General features: G+C 37.3%; 1 protein-coding gene across 11 annotated transcripts in view; it reads right to left on the bottom strand.

The window, feature by feature from the left end:
• DLG2 (discs large MAGUK scaffold protein 2) overlaps positions 1-24,116 on the bottom strand; it is a 2,032,915-nt gene that overhangs the window by 50,274 nt on the left and 1,958,525 nt on the right. For all 11 annotated transcript variants that reach the window (XM_063094161.1, XM_063094165.1, XM_063094169.1 and 8 more), the window contains one exon: positions 21,018-21,093. In XM_063094161.1, the coding sequence (XP_062950231.1) occupies positions 21,018-21,093 (76 nt within the window). The remainder of the gene's footprint in view (positions 1-21,017; positions 21,094-24,116) is intronic.

Here is a 24,116-nt window from a genome sequence, read left to right as displayed (position 1 = left end):
TACACCACCAAAAGTTAATAAATCTCATACTCTAGATCCTATAGAACAAGAAGCCCTTGAAATAACTGACAAGGAATTTCGAGTGATAATTCTAAGGAAACTGAATGAGATACAAGAAAACTCAGCTAGACATCATGATGAAATGAGGAAAAGTATACAGGATCTGAAAGAGGAAATATACAAGGAAATCAATGTCCTGAAAAAAAATGTAGCAGAACTTGCTGAGCTGAAGAAGTTATTCAGCGAAATAAAAAACACAACGGAGAGTTTAACCAGCAGGCTTGTCGAAGTTGAAGAGAGAACCTCTGAACTTGAAGATGGGCTGTTTGAAATAACACAAGCAGACAAAAAGAAAGAAAAAAGAATCAAGGACATGGAAGAAAATCTGAGAGAGATATCAGACAACCTCAAGCGCTCAAATATCCGAGTCATGGGTATTCCAGAAGGGGAGGAAAATGGAGATTCCATTGAAAACATATTCAACAAAATAGTGGCAGAAAACTTCCCAGGTATAGGAAAAATCACAGATCTTCAGATCCAGGAAGCTCAACGATCTCCAAACGTATTCAACCCAAAAAGGCCTTCTCCAAGACATGTCATAGTCAAATTGGCAAAACTCAGAGACAAAGAGAGAATCTTAAAAGCTGCAAGAGAGAAGCGTCAAATCACCTATAAGGGAGCCCCAATCAGGTTAACATCAGACTTTTCATCCCAAACCCTAAAAGCTAGAAAGGAATGGGATGATATTTTCAAAATACTAAAAGACAAAGATTGCCAGCCAAGAATACTCTACCCTGCAAGGCTATCCTTCCGAAATGAGGGGCAAATAGTATATTTCTCAGACAAACAAAAACTGCGGGAGTTCACTACCACAAGACCACCCTTACAAGAAATCCTCAAGGGAGTACTGGGTTTGGTTCCTGAAAAATAACTACCACTGCCATAAAAACCTAAGAAAAATCTAAACCCGCTAGTACAATAAAAATGGCATTCATGAAGAGAAAACAAGCTAACAAAAACACTATCTACAACCTAAGGAACCAACAAACAAAGAAACCAAACAGTAAATCAGAAAGCAAGGAACAAAAGACACCTAAGACAACCAAACAACCAATAAAATGCTAGGAATAAATCAACACCTTTCAATAACAACTCTTAATGTTAAAGGCTTAAATTCCCCAATTAAAAGACACAGACTGGCTGACTGGATCAAAAAGCAGGACCCAACTATATGCTGCCTACAAGAGACCCACCTCACCCATAAAGATTCACACAGACTAAGAGTGAAAGGATGGAAAAAGATTTACCATGCAAACAGAAAAGAAAAACGAGCTGGAGTGGCTATTCTTATATCTGACAAAATAGACTTTAAACTAAAAACCATAAAAAGAGACAATGAGGGACACTACTTAATGATAAAAGGACTGATCCATCAAGAAGACATAACAATTATAAATATGTACGCACCCAATGTTGGAGCAGCCAGATTTATAAAACAAACTCTATTAGACCTAAAGAAGGAAATAGACACTAATACCATAATAGCAGGGGACCTGAACACTCCACTGTCAATATTAGACAGATCATCTAGGCAAAGAATCAGTAGAGAAACACAAGATCTAAACAAGACTCTAGACCAATTGGAATTGGCAGATATCTACAGAACATTCCACCCAACAACCTCAGAATATTCATTCTTCTCATCAGCACATGGATCATTCTCCAGGATAGATCACATATTAGGTCACAAATCAAGTCTCAATAAATTCAAAAAAATTGGAATTATCCCATGTATCTTCTCAGACCACAATGGATTAAAACTAGAAATTAATAACAAACAAAACTCTGGAAACTATACAAACACATGGAAATTAAACAGCATTCTACTTAATGACATATGGGTCCAAGAAGAAATCAAGCAGGAAATCAAAAAGTTTATTGAAACTAATGAAAACAATGATACATCATACCAAAACCTGTGGGATACTGCAAAAGCAGTATTGAGGGGAAAATTTATTGCATTAAATGCTCACTTCAGAAGAATGGAAAGATGGCAAGTGAACAACCTAACACTTCACCTTAAAGAACTAGAAAAACAAGAACAATCCAATCCTAAAGTTAGCAGACGGAAAGAAATCATTAAGATCAGAGCAGAACTGAATGAAATTGAAAACCAAAAAACAATTCAAAAGATCAACGAATCAAAAAGTTGGTTTTTTGAAAAGATAAATAAAATTGACAAACCATTAGCATGGCTAACAAAAAAAAGAAGAGAGAAGACTCAAATAACAAAAATTAGAAATGAAAAAGGCGATATTACAACTGATTCATCTGAAATACAAGGAATCATTCGAGACTACTATAAACAACTATACGCCAACAAATTTGAAAATCTGGAGGAAATGGATAAATTTCTGGACACACACAAGCTCCCAAAACTGAACTGTGAAGACGTAGAAAATTTGAACAGACCAATAACAATAAAGGAGATTGAAGCTGTTATCAGAAGGCTCCCAACAAAGAAAAGCCCAGGACCAGATGGATTCACAGCAGAATTTTACCAAACATTCAAAGAGGAATTGACACCGATTCTTTACAAACTATTCCAAAAGATTGAAACGGACGCAAATCTCCCAAACTCATTCTATGAAGCAAACATCATCCTGATACCAAAACCAGGTAAAGATATAACCAAAAAAGAAAACTACAGGCTGATATCCTTGATGAATATAGATGCAAAAATCCTCACTAAAATACTAGCAAACAGAATACAGCAACACATACGAAAAATTATTCATCACGATCAAGTGGGATTCATCCCAGGGATGCAAGGTTGGTTCAACATACGCAAATCAATAAATGTGAAACACCATATTAATAAACTCAAACACAAGGACCATATGATCATCTCTATAGATGCTGAAAAAGCATTTGATAAAGTTCAGCACTCATTCATGACAAAGACCCTCTGTAAGTTAGGTATAGAGGGAAAGTATCTCAACATAATTAAAGCCATATATGACAAACCCACTGCCAATATCATCCTGAATGGGGAAAAGCTGAAAGCTTTTCCTTTAAGAACAGGAACTAGACAAGGATGCCCACTCTCACCACTTCTATTCAACATAGTGTTGGAAGTACTAGCCAGAGCAATCAGAGAAGAGAAGGAAATAAAGGGCATCCAGATTGGAAAAGATGAAGTCAAACTGTCCCTGTTTGCAGATGATATGATCCTATATATCGGACAGCCTAAAACCTCTACAAAAAAACTGTTGGAATTGATAAATGATTTCAGCACAGTAGCAGGATACAAAATCAACACACAAAAATCAGTAGCATTTCTTTTCTCCAATAGTGAACATGCAGAAGGAGAAATCAAGAAAGCCTGCCCATTTACAATAGCCACCAAAAAAATAAAATACTTAGGAATTGAGTTAACCAAGGAGGTGAAAAATCTCTATAATGAGAACTACAAACCACTGCTGAGAGAAATTAGAGAGGATACAAGAAGATGGAAAGATATTCCATGCTCTTGGATTGGAAGAATCAACATAGTGAAAATGTCCATACTACCCAAAGTGATATACAAATTCAATGCAATCCCCATCAAAATTCCAAAGACATTTTTCTCAGAAATGGAAAAAACTATTCAGACATTTATATGGAACAATAAAAGACCACGAATAGCCAAAGCAATGCTCAGCAAAAAAAATAAAGCTGGAGGCATAACACTACCTGACTTTAAGCTATACTACAAAGCTATAATAACCAAAACAGTATGGTACTGGCATAAAAACAGACACACTGACCAATGGAATAGAATAGAGAATCCAGAAATCAACCCACACACTTACTGCCATCTGATCTTTGACAAAGGCACCAAGCCTATTCAGTGGGGAAGGGACTGCCTCTTCAGCAAGTGGTGCTGGGATAACTGGATATCCATATGCAGGAGAATGAAACTAGATCCATACCTCTCACCGTATACTAAAATCAACTCAAAATGGATTAAGGATTTAAATATACACCCTGAGACAATAAAACTTCTTAAAGAAAACATAGGAGAAACACTTCAGGAAATAGGACTGGGCACAGACTTCATGAATACGACCCCAAAAGCACGGGCAACCAAAGGAAAAATAAACAAATGGGATTATATCAAACTAAAAAGCTTCTGCACAGCAAAAGAAACAATTAAAAGAGTTAAAAGACAACCAACAGAGTGGGAGAAAATATTTGCAAAATATACATCTGACAAAGGATTAATATCCAGAATATATAAGGAACTCAAACAACTTTACAAGAAGAAAACAAGCAACCCAATTAAAAAATGGGCAAAAGAGCTAAGTAGGCATTTCTCTAAGGAAGATATCCAAATGGCCAACAGACATATGAAAAAATGCTCAACATCACTCAGCATCCGGGAAATGCAAATCAAAACCACATTGAGATACCATCTAACCCCAGTTAGGATGGCTAAAATCCAAAAGACTCTGAACGATAAATGCTGGCGAGGCTGCGGAGAAAAAGGAACTCTCATACATTGTTGGTGGGACTGCAAAATGGTGCAGCCTCTATGGAAAATGGTATGGAGGTTCCTTAAACAATTGCAAATAGATCTACCATACGACCCAGCCATCCCACTGTTGGGAATATACCCAGAGGAATGGAAATCATCAAGTCGAAGGTATACCTGTTCCCCAATGTTCATCGCAGCACTCTTTACAATAGCCAAGAGTTGGAACCAGCCCAAATGCCCATCATCAGATGAGTGGATACGGAAAATGTGGTACATCTACACAATGGAATACTACTCAGCTATAAAAACGAATGAAATACTGCCATTTGCAACAACATGGATGGAACTTGAGAGAATTATATTAAGTGAAACAAGTCAGGCACAGAAAGAGAAATACCACATGTTCTCACTTATTGGAGGGAGCTAAAAATTAATATATAAATTCACACACACACATACACACACACACACAAACCGGGGGGGGGGGGGGAAGAAGATATAACAACCACAATTATTTGAAGTTGATACAACAAGCAAACAGAAAGGACATTGTCGGGGGGGAGGGGGGGAGGGAGAAGGGAGGGAGGTTTTGGTGATGGGAAGCAATAATCAGCTACAATGTATATCGACAAAATAAGATTTAAAAAAAAAAATAAATAAAATAAAATAAAATAAAATTAAACTTTCCTAGGTTATATTTGCATGGATAAAATATTATTTCCAAAATTCTGTGAAGTTACTAAAAATTTGTTAATATCTTCAGTCTGTGATATATCCTTATATAACATTATCAGTCATTATTAAAATATTACCAGTCACAAAAACAAAAACAAAAACAAAAACAAAAAAAAAAAAAAAAAAGAAAAATCCTTCTAATACATTTAGCAAAATGCCTGGCTTATAAGCAATCTTCAATAAACGCTATTCGTATTGTTATTACAATTTAGAAATACTGATCAAAGTCAAATCCTTCATTTGCCAAGTGTGAGCTTTGCCTATTATTGAGACAGGGATAAGCACAGAAATTCAGTCAGCTTTTGGGGATGAGTCGGGGGGTGGAAGCTCTTTACTTTTAAAAAAACAGTTATTGCACTGAGTAGCAATCATAGATTTGTGTTATTTGTATTTTGTCTAACTAATTTGGGTTTGTGCTCCTTGCACTCCATTCCACCAAGGGCTGGCAGGCTTGGGAGGTGTTCACAGAGTGCTCCTCCCATGAATGAGGAGTGATTGGGTCTGTTGTTCACATTGAACTTATGCCCCAAATTCATTAAGGTGTTAGTTCTCTGTGGCAGAGGAGCACAAACCAATTACAGACAGAAACGGTGGCTTCTTGGGGCCATGGAGGAAAAACAACTATTCACCTCAAGAATGCCCAGACACCAGCTTCAACAAGTGGTAGAGTGGTACAGTGCTATCTTTACAAATATTCATGACGTTGTCAAAACATGAAAGGCAAATGGTGTATCTGCAAGCTTTTCACTTCTTTTCAAGTGAGATAGGCTCTCACTTATAGTGACAAGTGCTTGCAGTAAATGTGAGACAGCCACTGTGAAAGCTCTCACTTTGTAGGTGTGTCACCCACATTTCCCAGAACTCTGTGAATGAATGGAAACTGTTGGCATTACACAGCAATCACTACTATCAAATGAAGGATGTTTCCCATAGCTTCTCCATTGTTACCTATGTGTACTAGTTGCCCTTGTTGCACGGAAACAGAGTTATTTTTCTCTTTTTCCCCTAAAGAGACTTCAAGTGCATCGAATGGGATAAATCATACTCTTTAGTCATGATATACCTTTCATTGTTTCATGCCTTTATGTTAGGTGGCAGATTCATGGCACTTACATTATGATAGATAGATGGATAGACAGACCAACAGAGTGCGCTACACATGAGTGTTTTTCTTGAGAAGTGTAATTTTCATTTTATGTAAAAGCCTTCATACTATGACTCTTTAGGGTAGTCTACCTCACATCTTAATGAAGCAAGTTTCCTCTGACCCTCTTACAAGTCCAATTTTAGAAAGGAGTAATTGGTCTGTCTCAGATGATACGGCCAGTGGCATAGCTGGGATTGAAGTAGTAGGTTTGTTGACTGCCTGAGAGGAATAGATCATCTATCCAACTTCATAGTTTGAGTGGCAACTTCAAAGAAAATTCAAATCCTTCCCAGACCACTAAATACTTGCCAAGAGCAAGGGCAAAGGGTCAGATGGCTTTGTTTTCCCTGGGCCCTAGCACAGTGGTGGGCATGAAAGACACCTTGTAAATCTTTGCTAAATAAATGAAACACTATACCAAATAAATATTCATGTGTCTCCACAGAACAGCACCTGGCTGTGTGACTGCAGGCAGGTCATTAATTTGCTCTGACCCTGCCTCCTCATCTGCGAGATGGATAAGGTATCAAAGTGCTCTGCAAATACAAGGACTTATTTTCTAGTAGCAACAAAGAATTCCTCAATCGCACAGGAGGAGTGAATTTATCACAACCACCCTTCTACTTTTAACCTGGCAATCTGTCTAAAATTGGTTCCAATTTTTAAAAAAAGTTTATTTTAGTAACAATGTTATTTATTCTGTTCTGGGTTGGTTTTCAATTTAATTCAGTGGTTAATTCAGTGTCATGCATAAACTGCTGTCAATTTCTAATAGCACATAGCAAATACCTAATGCTGGAGACTTCAACTGGCAGGTAAGACAGATGTATTGGGGTGGCTGTTGGGGAGACAGCAGCTTGAAGACAGAAACTGTATACACACAGTTTTCATTTCTAGTCTGGGCTCTGCCAAGTTTATTCTCCCTCCCGTCACCATTACTTTGCACAATTTGCCTTTTACCTCTTTCTCTGCTAACTAGTAACTCATTCTGTTCACTATCCCCCACAGGTTTATGGATGCCATTTTTAACATCCTCTGCTAAATGCCACTGCTAAGTCCCTGTGATTGGCTTCTGTGACTTCTCCCTCGGGTCATTCCAATGCTCTGTCCCCAGTGCCTCTCTACTCCAGTCACCTCAGGCACCCACCATTCATCCTCTCAGCAACAAGTCAACCTCTTTATTCACAAATGACAGGATAGTTACTCCTCTGTCCAAATATTTCTAAGGGCTCCCCAGGACCTAAAGAATAGCTTCCTCAAACTTTTTAAAGGGATACTCAATACCCTCTATTGTTGGGCCTCAAGCTACATTTACACCTTACTGACCTATCTTTCTCCTCGCGTTTGCTGTAGTCAAATGTACTACACACTGGTCCCCAGACACCCTCTTCTCCTTTACCTTTGCTTCTACTGTTTTCTATGTGTAAAAAGGCATTAACTCTACAGTTGGTGAAATTTTACTCAGTCCTCTTTTAGAACAATTTTTTAATTACCATTACTCAGAGTAGGCTCTTTTCTCCCCTTTGAATACTCATTAAGACTCTGTACATGTCTTACTAAACTTTTCTGCCATATATTATGGCAGGGCACGAGTGTGTGTGTGTGTGTGTGTGTGTGTGTGTGTGTGTACTAGAAGGTAAGCTCTGGATGGCAGAACTGGGGCCTTACTCATCTTTGTTTCCACCCTGTGGCCAGAACAGTATTCCTGTACAAAGAGGAAACTCAAAACCTATTTTTTGAAATGAAAGGAAATAACACTCATATCAAGAGAACCATCCTCTAAAGGCAACAATAAATCATACAGTTCTCCATTCACAAGCTATGGCAAAAACACATGGACTGTGTCTTCTAATTAACATAACTTTCCTCCTACTATACCATCTTCTTTCTTCTCACTTTATTTAATTCAATAATTATTGGTTGAGTGCCATAAACTATTTTATGCTCTAAATAAGTCATATTCCCTGCCTTTAAGGAACTTGCAATCTATCCTCTATATTTTATTATTAAAATTTAAAAATCAGAATCTCAAACAGAAGCTTATTGGCTCCAGGTCACATGGTTAGGAAAGCTAAGAATAGAAACCAGGATAGTATAATTTCAGAGCCTGTTTTTTTTTTAATAAAAAAGCAAATTAATTAGGTATTTTTATGAATATTAGTAACATACTGAAAGCTATTGCTGAAACTCTTTTCAGACATTACATTAAAAAAAGACTTTCTACCCACATATAAGCAGTTTATAGTTGGAAAGAGGCAAGATATACCATTTTTACTTGCTAAATATCTGGTTATAACTACTGTAGTGAGAAAGTTGGATGACTGGACAGTCACTTCTGCATCTTTATCTTTTTGTATTGATGTTCTAGCTTTGATATAGTTAAAAGCTTTTGCAAAGTGAAACTTGCAAGCTCTGAGGTGTGATTCTAAGCCTTTTATCTCAGTGTCAGATTAAAGGAAGCCCTGTGGTGAGTCAGAATTTATCCATGAATAACTCGCAAAGTAGAAATTGGTTTGAGTCAAAATTTCTGAATAATACTTAATGTCTTGAGTTAATAAGGGGAAGACAATTTAACAAAAGCTAAGTATTCTCTGATGAAACTGTACTTGTTATTCATATACCCACAATTTATACGTCTCCTATTTATATTACTTTAGCCCTAGCATCATTAATTGAATGGATAGAATTAGCTATCCTGATAACATCTAGAATTAGTTCATATATAAAAATGCTTAAAGAACCAATTATTTTATTTTTCTCACACAATAATTATATGTCATTGTGCAGGGCCAGCTCTGACACTTACTAGCTCTATGAGCATGGGTAATTTATTTATCCTTTCTAAACTTCAGTTTTCTCATCTGTAAAATGGGTCTCATAGGGTTATTAGGAGCAAATAAACAATGCCTATAAAAAAATCTGTAGAAAATAAGGCAATATACAGGTGTTCGGAATAACTAGCACCATGAATGAAATGCAGTAGTTCTACAATGCAATAAGCACTAATCAGGTGTGTTCTTCTGGAATTTCCACGGGTAGCTTCAAAATATGGCAGACATCACAGAAATCATCCAGATTTGCAGCCAATGGCAGGGGCAGAGGTGGAGGGTTGAGATCAGTCCTGGTGCCATGTTCTACTTTTCTGCCCACAAGAGTCACTAAGATCTTCTCTCCCAACCACAAAGTCAGCAAGCTTATGGTCAAAAACACCCCTTATGCAAGTGGGTGAAGGGCCAAGCTTTGGCAACTCTCCCTTCCTCTCCATCTGGGCAAAAGAGGATTTGGAACCTAAGAAACAGAGTCCAGGAGCTCTGTGACTTATAATGGGGTTATGTCCTGATAAATCCATCATAAGTTGAAAATATCATAAGCCAAAAATGCATTTAATATACATAATTTACTGAACTTCATAGCTTAGCCTAGCCTATGTTAAACATGCTCAGAACACTTAGATTAGCTTACAGTTGGGCAAAATCATCTAACACAAAGTATATTTTATGATAATGAAAATTACAAATTTATAGTAATAAAAAGTAAAAAAATAATAATAAAGGATCAAAATTCAAAATTCTAAGTATAGTTTCTACTGAAATGTGCATTGCTTTTGTACCATCATAAAGTCAAAAAATCATTAACTTGAACCGTTATAACTTGGGGACCATCTGTACTGTTAGGAGATTGCTCATTCTAGCCTTATAAAAGGGGAGAGTTTGAGATGTGTGTGCCTGTGGGTAGGGGGTGAGCAAGAGATTAATTGAGAGACTTAGATATTTATGAAAACTCTGATAGAAGTTGGTCATTCTGTCTGATACCAAGCCAGCCACTATGCCTGTGTATCTCAAATTTTAGCATGCCTAATGAAATCTCTGGCAAGACTGTTAAAATGCAGCTTTCCTGCTCCCATTCCCAGAGATTCTGATTCTATAGGATCGGGGTTAAGCCTGGGCATCTCCATTTTTAATAAGAGCCTCAGCTGATTCTGATGTGGGTGCTGTAGGCTACACATTTATTTATTTATTAATTTTTTCCTCTGCTAAATATTTTCTGGTTTCATTTCTCTTCTCCATAGCTACTCTATGGTCTTAGGTCAGGCCTTCTCCATGTCTCATCTGCATTATTGAAATGCACTCCTGCTCTCTAGGGTTGCCTCCTTTGGGAAATTAATTCCACACTGCAGCACAGTGATCTGCTAAAATCCTAATCTAACCTCACTAAAATCATCCAAAGGCTTTCCACTGCCCTCAAGACCAAGGCCCTTCATGATCTGGTTCCTGACTTTCCCTCCATCTTATCTCCTGATACTTGAAGCTTTGTATTTATGCTTTTGTACTTATGTAACTTAAGCTTCTCTGGCTTCCCTGAGCACACTGGGCTGTTTCCTGCCTTACATGATATCAATTCTGCCTACAACATTCTTTCCATCCTTTTACACCTGGTTAGATTTTATTAATCCTTCAAGGCTCACTTTGGCCATTAACTCTTTTAGGAACTTTCCTATGAACTCCAAGAGAGGCTTAAATGTTCCAGGTTTGAGTTCAAATAGTATCCTGGGCTCACCTCTCGCTCTGCGCTCATTGGATTCTATCATTTGCTAATATGTTTGTCTCCACAGGATATTTAATGATTCCTAAAGACTGGAATCATGTGTTATTCATGGTGTACTTCCATTGTCTAAATCAATACTTGGCACACAGTATGGCCTCAATGAATGTCTGTTAAACCGAAAAGCTTAATAAAACTGAAAACTGAAAACATTAGAAAGGAGGAGAGCACAATGGGTGAGTGAATTTATGATGTTTCAGTTTATCAGCTCCTTCTAACATCAATTAACTGCAAGCTTTAGCTTAACCAATGAAAAAATATTAGATTTCAAAGGTGTTTTTTAAAACTTTTGCATTGGGATGAGGTTGACCAAACACATTTAAGTGTCAACATATACAATTTTAAAAAGGTTTTAAAAATATAATTGAGCCGGAGAAGGAAGAAATGTAAATATTAAATATATTGTAAAACATGGATGTTTGTGTGTATGTGTGTAGTGGACAGATTTTGTCAATTATAAATTATATTAAATTTGGTATATAAGATTGCAGATGAACTTGGTAATTTTGACAGCAGTATCTTTTGGACTTAGGCGAGAGATGACTACTGAGAAATGTACATGCATAAAAATATGTAAGGAACATGATTTATTCTCCATGACATTCCGTAGACTAGCATTTTCCTCATCAGTAACTTGACAAACAAAAAAATTACAAGGAATAAGTAAAATAATATATATTTATTCATTCAAAAATGTTCATTGCATTCCACTGGCTTTCTGGGTTTAGATAAGACCCTCCTTACATGTATCGTACACAGAAAGTTGATTGTGGCCCTTCTGGGAACAATCTGCAGAGAAGCCACCAGCACTTCTTTATCAGCGAATTACCTGTGTGTTGCTCGGGTGGACAGGGGATCTCTCCATGGACAGGGGAGCTCAAGGTTTGGACAAATGTGATTATCACATTCAAAAGAAAATACAGTGAGTTAGCAGCTCCCCCCATGCTGGGCTAGTGATGCTGTAGAATTCACTAAACATGTACCTATATTTGTTCTTTATGTAAAGGTGTAAGTCTGGTTAAAACCACCCTGCCTGCACTATAGGGAAAAAATTCAAAGAAAAAAGATGAGCCAGGAAGACCAGTTAGAAAGCTGTTAGAGGGCCTGGAATAGGAGAGTGCTAGTAAAGAAACGAGGAGGAGCTTCTTCTGAGTTTAAACTCTTTGGGGGCAAAGCTTGCCTTCCTGATGCCCTGTGCAGTGGTGCAGCATGGCTTCCCTTCCTTCCACCCCTCCTTCGTAGATCTCTGGACATATGAGCTCTTTACCTGGATCTGGCCATCCAAAGACTGGCTCTATTATGGAGCTTTCTTTTGAAAGCAGTAATAACTCTTCTCTTGAAACTCAAAATGTCACTTTGAAGCTGTTACAAATTCAGTCACCATAACTCACCCCGATGAAGCAAATATAATTCCCATTTTGCTCACAAAACACCGTCAAATCACTTTTTTGATAAATGGCACAATGGCAGGCTCTGCTACCAACTCTCTGTGTGTCCCAGAGAAATGATTCTCACTTTCTTCATCTGTAAATGACATAGTAAGAGTCAATGGCCATATGGAAAGTGCCAAGAATCCACAAAGTATAACTGAGATTTTTCAATGCCAGCTGCAGTTTGATTCAGGGAGGTTGCTGTCACCCTATCACTGTAACTTCATCGCTGCCCCACTCTCCCCTCACAGTCAACATCTCCTGTTAATGGGAACTCAAGTCTTTGGAAAAGGAAATAGAATGTTATTAGAAACCACTGGGGCAGATGTCCAAGCATCATAGTCCTTTCTGATCTCTTTAGCAACAGTTTCCTATTTTCCTTTTCTATTGACCCTGTTCTGTGTTCAAACTTTCAGAATTTCACACCCAGATGCCGTAATAGCTTTCTTGGACAACTCCCACTGTCAGTCTCTCTCTCCTCCAATCTGTCCTTCTAATAGTTGCCAGATTGACCTTTTGGACCCACATCTGATCATTCGCTTCCCTTTGCTCTAAGAAGGGTACATTGAGTAGTCCGTACGTGTTGGGTAGACACTGTGCTGGGTGCTGGGCACACACAGATGAGTAGCTTGGATTTTTGCCTGGGGCCCTCACAGTGTCGTGATATATGGGCAGTGTTCCAGGTACATTCAGGGTGCGAGCCCAGAGAAAATTACTAGGTCTGGTTTAGTCACAGCCCTTAAAACTCTTCATTGTTTATAGGGTAAAGTGTAAGTTTTCCAGAAAATTTAGGGCATCAGAATTGACTGGAGTCTAACTTTCCACTTCTGAGTCCTTCTATTCTCCTTCATAAACTGTTTCTTGCATGAAAGCGAAACATGCTTTATTTCTACTTATCCTGTATCTTACTCCTTCCTTCCTGACCCCACATCTTGCAAATTTAACTAATTCTTTAAGTCCCCCCGTTCAAATCTTCTCAGTTTACAAGCTAGAATCTCCTCCTTTTCTGAACTTAAAAGTAAGTTTTCTGTCTCTCTTGTTTGATATTAACCACTTCCTTCCTATAGGACCCATTCATTCCCCCAGAATACCTGCTCCTCCAGGGCAGTGACCATGACTTACTCGTCTTTACAACTCCACATTGCCTATCAAAGTAACTTGAACTGGCATCTAATAAATGTTTATTAAGTGACCAGATGAACACATTTACCAAGACTTGTCTCCTCATTTTATTCCGGTAGGCCACAGTAGAGAAAGTGTGTAGACATGAGCTCAGTTCAGAAATGCTCTTATCTAGAAAGATGTACATCATTCAGGGAAACCAGCTTCCCCTCCTGAGTATTTGAATTTATGTCCAAGTTCATTTTTGATAAAGCTAAACCTATTTCAATTTACTTCTTCATTTTTCTTAAATTACACAAGTGTGACATGGTTTCAGTCAGGAAGAAAGCATGCTATTATAAACGAATTATGGACTTTGGAATTCAGATATCCTCACCTCTATAAACCTCAGTTTCTTTAAGTATAAAAAAAGGGAATAAATAATTTTCTTTGAAGTTTTGTGGTGGTAATGAACAGATGTATGTAAACTGGCTGGACTTTTACAATGTATACTACTACTACTTTAAATTACAGCTATCACCTTTGTTATGTCCCTGCTTGATGATAAACAGGACTAGTTATTTATTTATAACCTACCTTACTTTAGAAAGAATTTACAATGCAAAGGGGACACTTATACATTGTACATTGCTGACATATAGTAAGGATATTGACAGCTCTCATACTCTCTCCTACATATTTACCTTCCTTAAATTACAAAGGGTTAGGGAGAAATGGGCTAATGGACACAAAGAATGAGTATATTTTGTAATGACGATTGGGCCAACTACCCTGATTTGATCATCACATATTGTACACAAATACTGACAGTCAGCTCTGTACCCCACAAATATGTATAATCAATTATGTTTCAATAATAAAAAAATTGCAAGGGACTTAGAAATAAAAACAAAGTTTAGTATAAGTCACTAAATAATCATTGATTTTTCAGTGCAGAACAGCTTGATTCTGAAGATTATGCAGTTTCTTTTTCTTTTAAAATTTTATTTATTTATTTATTTATTTAATTTTATTTTGTCAATATACAATGTGGTTGATTGCTGTGGCCTATTACCGAAACCTCCCTCCCTCCTCCCTCTTCCCCCTCCCACCCAACAATATCCTTTCTGTGTGCTTGTCGTGTCAACTTCAAGGAACTGTAATTGTTATGTCTTCTTCTCCCCCCCCATTTTTTTTGTGTGTGTGTGTGTGAATTTATTTATTTATTTTTATCTCCCACCAATAAGTGAGAACATGTGGTATTTCTCTTTCTGTGCCTGACTTGTTTCACTTAATATAATTCTCTCAAGGTCCATCCATGTTGTTGCAAATTATGCAGTTTCTTAAACCTCTCAATCAGTAACAGAATGGCTGGTTAGGAAATTGATGAAAAAAGTTAGAACAATGAAAGAAATTAAGGAGTGATTAAGTTCTCACTAGCAGCTGGTTTGAATGGAGACTCATTAAGAACTTGACAGACAATACCAGGACAGCTTGGTTGTATTGAGATCTGGGGAACTGAGATGGGTCTCAAGTAGACCCATCCAAACTGATGACCTTGTGGAGCATAGGGGCCTGGGTAGGCTGGAATTATCCAGATTACTGACAAAACAGTCTACTTGTCTTTGCGTGTGTAGACACAGACTTTCTGAAGCACACAAAGTGCATAGAAAACCTGAGAATTTCATTTGTCACAAACAGGAACTTACAAATAGAGAGCATCAGATTTTCTCACTGATAGTCTCAAAATTCAATAAGCTCCAAACCTTGTAAACAGGTCTTATATACAAGCTTTCTGACCTCCTGTCCTTCATTGTCAACCCCATTTGCTACTACTTCCGCCAACGTCTGTGCACTGGTGTCCTTGACTTGCTTGATCCTGAGATAGGAGGGGCTTGGTTTCCATAGGCTTAGGTTACAGAACATACCTCTGGGTTTCAAGCCACTCCCCAAGATCTTAGGTCCCTCCTCTAGGCCCTCCCCTAGAGGAGAGTTACTGTTGCTAGTTGGACCTATTTTCAGCACCAAGGTGAGACCCCAGGAGTTTGACTTATGCAAATCCAGTGGCTGGGCATGCTCTGTAGAAAGGGCTTATAGAACCATGATAGCCAAGCATGCTCAGTAAAGGGGAGTTTATATTCACTAGATAGCAAGAATAAGTATTAGACAGCAAGACTATAAAAGTTGAATTCTGGCAGAAGGCAGGGTTGTGGCTCACTTTCCTGGGGCCAAACCCCATTTTGCTGGCTGAGATGTATATACTTTCCTTTTGTAATAAACTTACTTTCAGCAAGCAGCTGCTCACTCTCTTGAGCCAGCCTGCACTTTGTGCTAAACTATGTGAGTATTTCTTACTTTTGTGTTAAACTTGGTGTGGGCCCTGCTCCATCTCTGGAGCTAGGCTGCATTCTCTCTGTGAAATCTATGTCTCTTATTTGTTACATTAAATCTGTTCTCATTTTCTACTCGGACTCTGCTCTCGAATTCTTTTCTGTGGCAAAGTCAACAACCTGGTAAGAAGGACAGGGTGGATTAAGGCTGGCTATTGGGCCTTCCCAGATGCTTTCTTCTCTGTCATCAACCCTACTTCAGAATGCCTGTAATTTCATGTTTATGCGTTTTCCTTTGTGTGCGGCAAACTCCTACTGCAACTTCAAGATCATGATCAAATATCACATTTTTGAAGTCTTCTCTCTTACATAAGGCATAATTAGCGATGCTCTCCTTCCTTTGGGCTCTAATCAGATATAGCATGAAGTAATGGAAAGAAAGGGCAGATGTTCTGCTGTCAAAATGATCTGAATTTAAACCTGACTCTTGCACCTACTAACTGTGTCATCTTAGACAAGCTAGTTAGTCTTCCTGAGGCTCAGTCTCTTAATTTTTAAAATGAAGGCTGTTAATTCCCTAAATTTATAGGGATCATCAGTGACATTGTATTGTCATTGTTTGTCGACGTATACTTTTCTTTGTGAGCTCATTGAGATAAGAAACCTTATCTTCTTAATTTTTTCCCCCCTGTACCTCGAGTCACCTAGCACAGTGCCTGGTATTTTACAGCACTCAATGTTATTTTATTAAATGGATAGTTCTGGAAAAGTGACTCCAGCACTGATAGCCCAATTAAAGTCTAAGTTCTTCTTTGAAGTGCTCTCTGGCCATTCTCATGCCCATTAATTTGAATTCTCATAGCTCCTATAGTACTAATAAGGCTCTTGTCACAGACTGATTTCACAGATACTAATTGATTCTAAGCTCCTCCAGGGTAATAGCCATGGTTTTCACTTTGAACTCCTCAGGACATTTCACAGTACTCTTTAAATGCCAGCTAATGGGAAGGTTATTTAAAATGCCCTCTTCTCTTTCTCATTTCAAGCAAATTTCCTCCTCAGTTTATGCTGGATTTACTCCAAGGTCCTATTGACTGAGGCCTCTGCAACAACGACTTATTTCTATAGTCCTTGCCCTGCGCTAAGTGCATGGATCTCCTGATTCAGCTTTTCTAACTTTCCACAAAGTTGGTCTCTCCTTTCTTCAGTGCACTTTCTCTCTTTTTAATTGTCCTTTGCTTTCTACTTCTGGACAAGTCTTCTCATTGATGTATATTCCCGTGGAAATTTGGAAAACTTTGTTTTATTACCAATTAAGGCATGCATAAATCTCATGGAAAATTACTGATGGAAGAACCATTAAAATAATTGAATCCAGGGACTGCAAACAGAGAACATTTCCTAACATTGTGCTATGGATGACTCGATCATGACACTTTTTCTTTTTTTTTCTTCTAAGATCATATATGGCCATAGACTCCTTTTCAACACAATACTCCAGGTAGTAACTAACAATCCATTAGTCTACGTAGGAGATGAAAATTGTTTGACACACCTAATATAGATTAAAGCTGTTATTTTGCTAATAAGGTCCAAAGAACAATGGTGACTTAGTAATAAACCGAAGCCAGAGCCAGGTTATTGATCGTGTTGAATTTCACTCTAGAGCTTCCCTTCCCACATGATTAGTCCTCTCTACCAACAGCCATTCAAGTCCTAGAATTTGCATTCTTTTCATTGGTAAGTATGAAGAATTTTGGCCTTACCAAAAAGACATCTGGCTTCTCATTGATGTTATAAGTTCTTGGGGAGAAGGGCCTATTTTATACTTTGTATATTTTTCACACATTCTAGCCCTGTGTCTGACACATGGTAGATAGTCAATAAAAATTCTCTGATACATATCCAATTACATATATATATGAAACAAACAGGAAATCTATCCTTAAATTCTTACCAGGAGTCACTGAAAAATCCTACCCTCTTGTATATAAGTAGTATGTGGGGTTTTTTTTGTTGTTTTTTTTTTTTTTTTTTTTTTTTGACCAGTAAGGGGATTGCAATCCTCGGCATGGTGTCGTCCACACCATGCTCAGCCAGTGAGCACACTGGCCATCCCTATATAGGATCCAAACCTGCAGCCCTGGCGCTACCAGCACCGCACTCTCCTGAGTGAGCCATGGGGCTGGCCCATAAGTAGTATTTGTTTGAAAAAACTCTGTGTCATTATGTCATATATCCTCACCTTATTTTTTTAGAATGAAACTGCATGTTTAAATAAATTTCTATTTCACCTGAATGTTTTAGGGGAAAGCAAATTATTATGTCAATGACTAGGCTGCCCAGTGATATGTCTACTTAAAAATACAAAGGGCAGTGCTTTTATTTGGGCTTCAAAAGCCCTGACAAATGATAGTTTTTCTTCTTTTTGGTTTTCATGGTGACACCTATTGACCATAACTCATGGTTTTGTGTGATGCTCACTACTGTGGACTAATTGAATTGCATTCCTAAAGTTCATATATTAGAAGCTTAATTCCTACTGTAACTGATGAGAGTGGGACACTCTGTTATGGTAATTGAAAGGTGGGGCCTTGAAGAGGTGATTAGATTATAGGACTGAGCATAGTGAATGGATTGAAAATGGTGGCCAGGGGCATGGTTCTGAGGTCTTTTAAGAGGAGCATATAAGAGGTTACTCTCTTTCTGCTCTGCCATATTCTGCCATGTGAGATTTCTGAGTCACTGTTGCCATTATGAAGGCCTTCACCAAATGTGTTCCCTGGACTTTGGACTTTCCAGTCTCTGAAACTGTAAGCAATAAATTTCATTTTCTTACAAAGTACTCAGTTCCATGTATCGTCTTATAAGCAACAGAAACAGACTAATATACTCACAAACCACAATTGTTAGAACAGAAAGACAAAGGAAGGGACATGAAGAGAAAGAGAATAAGAGAGAAAATGAGGAAAGTTAATTTATAGTACAACAATAAGATACTAATATTATTCCTTTAAAAACAGATTTAAAGCCATTGCTAACATCATACTTAATGGTGAAAGATCAAATGCTTTCCAGTTAAGGCCAGGAGTGAGACAAGGATAACTGCTCTAATCACTTCTATCCAACATTGTACTAGGGGTTCTAGCCAGAGCAGTCAGGCAAGAAAAAAGTGATAGAAGTCATCCATATTGGAAAGAAAGAAGCGAAACTCTCTCTTTTTGCATATGTCATGATCTTATATAGAGAATACCCTGAGAAATTCACTAAAAAACTATGGGTTTAGCAAGGTTGCAGGATATAAGATCGATATACAAAAAAAATTGTATTTCTATAAATTTGCAATGAACAATCCAAAAATAAAATTAAAAAGACAATTCACATGCAAAAGGATGAAATCGAAACCCTACCTCTAGAAATATGCAGAAATTAACTCAAATGGATCAAAACACCTACATGTAAGAGTTAAAACTATAAAACTCTGAGAAGAAATATGATGTATATCTTCATAATCTTGGATTAGGCAATGGTTTCTTAGATGACACCAAAAACATGTCACACACACAAAAAAATGGATGAATTGGATTTCACAGAATTTAAAAGTTCTGTGTATCAAAGGACATTATCAAGAGAGTGAAAAGACAACCCACAGAATGGGAGAAAATATTGGAAAGCATATATCTCTGATAAGGGATTAATAACCTGAATATGTAAGGAACTTCTACAACTCAACAATAACAACAAAATAACCCAATTTAAAAATGGGTAAAGGATCTGAATAAACATTTATCCAAATAAGATATGCAAATTGCCAATAAACACATAAAAAAGATGCTCAATATCAACAGTCATTAGGGAAATAAAATCTAAACCACAGTGAGATACTGCTTCATACCAACTAAGATGACCATAATCAGAAAGACATAAAATAAGAAGTGTTGGTGAGGTTGTGGAGAAATCAGAACCCTTATATGTTACCATGGAAATGTGAAACGGTGCAACTGCTTTGGAAAACAACCTGGCAGTTCCTCAAAATGTTAAGCACAGACTTATCATATGACCCAGCAATTCCACTCTTAGGTACATACCCAATGGAAATAAAAACATATGTCAACAGGAAAGTCTGTACACAAATGCTCATAGCAGCATTGGATAATTCCATGAGAATTAAAAATTAGATACAACCCAAATGTCCATCAACTAACTGATAAATGAATAAATTAAATGTGGTATATCCATAATGAAATATTATTTGGCTATTAAAAAAAATGAAGTACTTACACATGCTATGACATAGATGCTTCCTGAAAACATTATGTAAGTGAAAGAAGCTGTCACAAAACACCACATAGGGTACAATTCCATTTATATAAAATATCCAGAATAGGGAAATGTACAGAGAAAAAGTAGATTAGTGGTTGGCTATGTCTAGGTCAGGGTGGGAGATGGGGGAGAATGGGAAATGACTGCTAATGGATACAGGATTTCTTTATAGAGTGACAAAATGTTCTAGAATTGATTGTGGTGATGATGCACAACTCTACATATACTAAAAACCACTGGATTGCATACTTTAAGTGGGTGAATTGTATGATATGTGAATTATACCTCACAAAGCTGTTATTAAAAAAAGATGTACATGTGCATATATGAATGAATATTTTAATTTTGGTGATTAAGTTTTATTTGTTAATTCTTCTTTTCTATGTCTGTCACAACAATCCACGTATTCACTTAGATGATCCATGTGCATATTTCCATGGCCACTGTGTTAGCTTTATAATGTGTAACAGACTAGATATATTTTCTGATGAGCAGATATCTTTCTTAAAATTCATCCTTTTAGAATGTTAATTAAAAAAAATTAAAGAATCAAACACCTAAACTATCTTTACCTTCACCACAGTCATTACATCACTTTCATCAGCACATCATTTCTGCTGACCACTAGCAGCTTTATTGCCAGTATTTAATATATTTACCATATCTCCATTTAATCAGAAATGACATTATTACTTTTAACAATACATTTATAACAGTGCTCTACTCTCTGGTAGCTTCATAATTTATTTGCTACTGAAATCTTAAATGTTAATTATAGTTAAATCCATAGCAACTGAGAGAACACAGTGTTTCCATCATTTTGTACCTACCCCTTTTGAATCAATTACTCCAGGTTTTGCATTAAACTTCACTGTCTTCAACCGGGCACGTTCTTTTCTTTCCACCCTAAAGAAAATTGAAAACAGAGAGTTTACCACATGAAAAGACATCTGTGATTAAGTTCCTTATTAAGTGGATACCTCTTCTTCATATGCTTGCTGCTCAAATAAAATGTGTTCTAAAATATTTCTCTTCATTTGTTCCATATAAAAAGTCTTGGTATAAAGTCTCTAAGCTTCTAACACATCCCTTGAAATTTTTGTGTTACATGTACTGAGAGTCACAGTATTTGGAAGGAACAATGAGGGAGAAAAAATGATATTTGTTATTTAAATGCTTAAATAAATAAATCAAAAATTATTTCAAAATATAAATAAATAAAGCCCATAGAGATGAACACCTAGAATGGAGACTAGACAAGCTTTTCTTACCCTATCCTTCCTTTTTTCCTTTTTCCTTCCCTTCCCTTCAAGAACACTAGTGTATTAGCTTCACTAGATGACCAAACATGTTTTACATTATTTTGAATTTTTCCTTCCCCCGATGTGATTCTCTTGTCATCTCTGCAGATGCATTGTTTTACCTGCCACTTCATGTGCTTATCGAGTGCCTACCATGTATCAAGCAAGAAGCTGGCAATAAAAAAAAACATTTTTTAAAAGCATGACTTCAATGTGCTCATAGCAATGTGCTCTTGGCAAGAACAGAGAAGTAAACAAAGACTGGTGATGCTGTACAATAAGACTGTTGATATCAATGGAGGAGTCCCTATCTTACTGGGAGGCTAAAAAAGAAGGGTAGAAAGCATTGGGGTGGGCATCTTAGAGGAGTTATCAATTTATCTAAGACTTGAAAGATGAGAAAGAGCTTGTCAGCAGGAAAAGTTGAGGGGGACTTCCAAGGCAGGAGGAACAACATGTGCCGAAACCCGAGGATATGAGCGAGCTAGAAGATTGCAGGAAGTGTCTCTGGTTCAGGTACATCCAGGATGGGAGGTGAAGCTAGCAAAGTGGTGAGCCCCTCACAAAGGCTATCCATCCACACTAAGGGCTTAGGTTTTTTCCTTGGGGAGTCCTCATTAATTATTAGAGGATAGAAATCAGGGAAGTGATAGAATCAGATTAGCATTTTAAGTTACTGGCCCTGATGGAGGTGGAAGACAGACTGCAGGAGAGAAGGAAAAGGAGTCAGGGGACCTACTCTATGTGAATGCTCTCTCTTGATTTTGTTGTGTTTGCTTATGTTGCATTGCACATACAAGTTGAGTGTTTCTTGGGGGCAAATCCACATATCACTCAACAGCGTATTACATCAAGTCTTCAAAAAATAATTGTTGAACAAGAATAATACCTATTGCATAGTTTTCACATGACTTTTTATTTAAATATGGCTATCTCTAATTTCAAAAATTGGGAAAGAAAAGAGAAAAAGAGAAAACTTGAATCTACAGAAACTTAATGGTTTGTGAAGTCTAAGCTGTTCATAGATCAATAATTAACGGCATACTCCTTTCTAACTGAGCTCTTTTGTGTTTCCAGCTGAAACACAGTGAAGATCAGCGTTTCTATAGTTACAGAATGGAGTGTCAGAATATATTTAGTTCAGCGTGAGCATAGAATATTTGAGTGGAAACAGATGAATTTTATTTTTTTTCAAATCTAACCTCAAATATTAAAGCAATATGTTCCACTGAGAGTTTCTACTTGCACCCAACATATAACAGTTGGGAGGAGAGCAAGAAAGACTTCAGATAAGATAAGCTGCCAAATGGAAAGATGCTCAATGAGAAAATGCCAGCTCTGAGTTTCATCAGCTTTCCTCAATTTTAATACAAGTGCAAATGATAATTCATATTCATTTCTTTGGGTTTTTCTAAAACTGTTGGTAGAGCCCTAAATTTATTCTGGCTTCTTTTCATGAACTAGGCTAATGGTGGGAACCATTATTTCATTTGATGATGCCAAAATGACTGTAGCACACAGAGAATATGTGGTTATCTGATCAGGGTATGCAAATGAATTCTGCACGAACCCACCGAACTCACACAGGTATCACATACACCTAATGTTAGTTTTAACTCAGTATTCGACTCTAACAACTGTTTAGACAAAGCAGTCTAATTCTGTTCCCCCCTCCCAATCCCCTAGTTTCTAAGTTTATCTTTTTCAGTTTTCTTAAGAAATGTCCTTTTTAGGCCACTTTTAGTTGTTCATCCCTTAAATCTTAAAAGAGTTGCAAAGAAACTTAAGTCAGACAGATAGACACACAGAAACGCACATGCACCCCTAATATTTGCTATGGTTTATTATTATTTTTCAAACAGTTAATAGAAAAAATAAAAATAAAAATTTTCAAGCGTTATTGAGGGACATAGCTTTGGTTCACTCATGAAGGAAGTTGGAAAGTTTTGCTTTCTATTTGGGTTGAAACTTTCATTAATAATGATAATGATGATAATATAAATGACAGCTGAAGTTTTAACATGTAGTTATTCAATAAAGTTCCTTCACATTTATATCATCTCATTTGATACCCACGATAGCCCAGCCATGTAGCTATTTCCTCAACCCCCTCTTATGGCTGATGAAACTGAGACTTAAAGTTGCCAGTTAGAAAGTGGTAGGAACAGAACCCGAACACACATTCTCTAGTAGCTAATGTCAGTGTCTGTCCACAGCCACTCAGTTTGGGAAACAGCATTTAAAGGCCTTCTATGCCAGCCTTGTCCAATGGGAATTCTCAATAAACATGAGATTTTTTTTGGTCATCCACAGTTTTAAGGCCCATATGTATCCTTAGAAGTCTGGGCTGAGTTTTTCACAAATGATAACAACCAGCGCTCCCCCACCCCCCACCCACCCCTTTGCATCCCCATCTCCCAAATGTCCTGTATTAAATAAACCACGACCAGATTCAAGCATATAATCACTGAGGTAGCACCATCCCATAACAGGCTGGACTCAAAATTTAGAATAAATTTCCTATTGACATTGAAATCAGCTTAGCTAAATGCCTACTTGCAACATTATATCACACGTATTGTATTGGTCGGTCTCCTCAGCATACCAGCAACCACAGTTGTGCTTTTT

This window comes from Cynocephalus volans, chromosome 4, assembly GCF_027409185.1.
Source record: "Cynocephalus volans isolate mCynVol1 chromosome 4, mCynVol1.pri, whole genome shotgun sequence".
Taxonomy (NCBI): Eukaryota; Metazoa; Chordata; class Mammalia; order Dermoptera; family Cynocephalidae; genus Cynocephalus; species Cynocephalus volans.
This window is presented reverse-complemented; position numbering and strand designations above follow the sequence as displayed.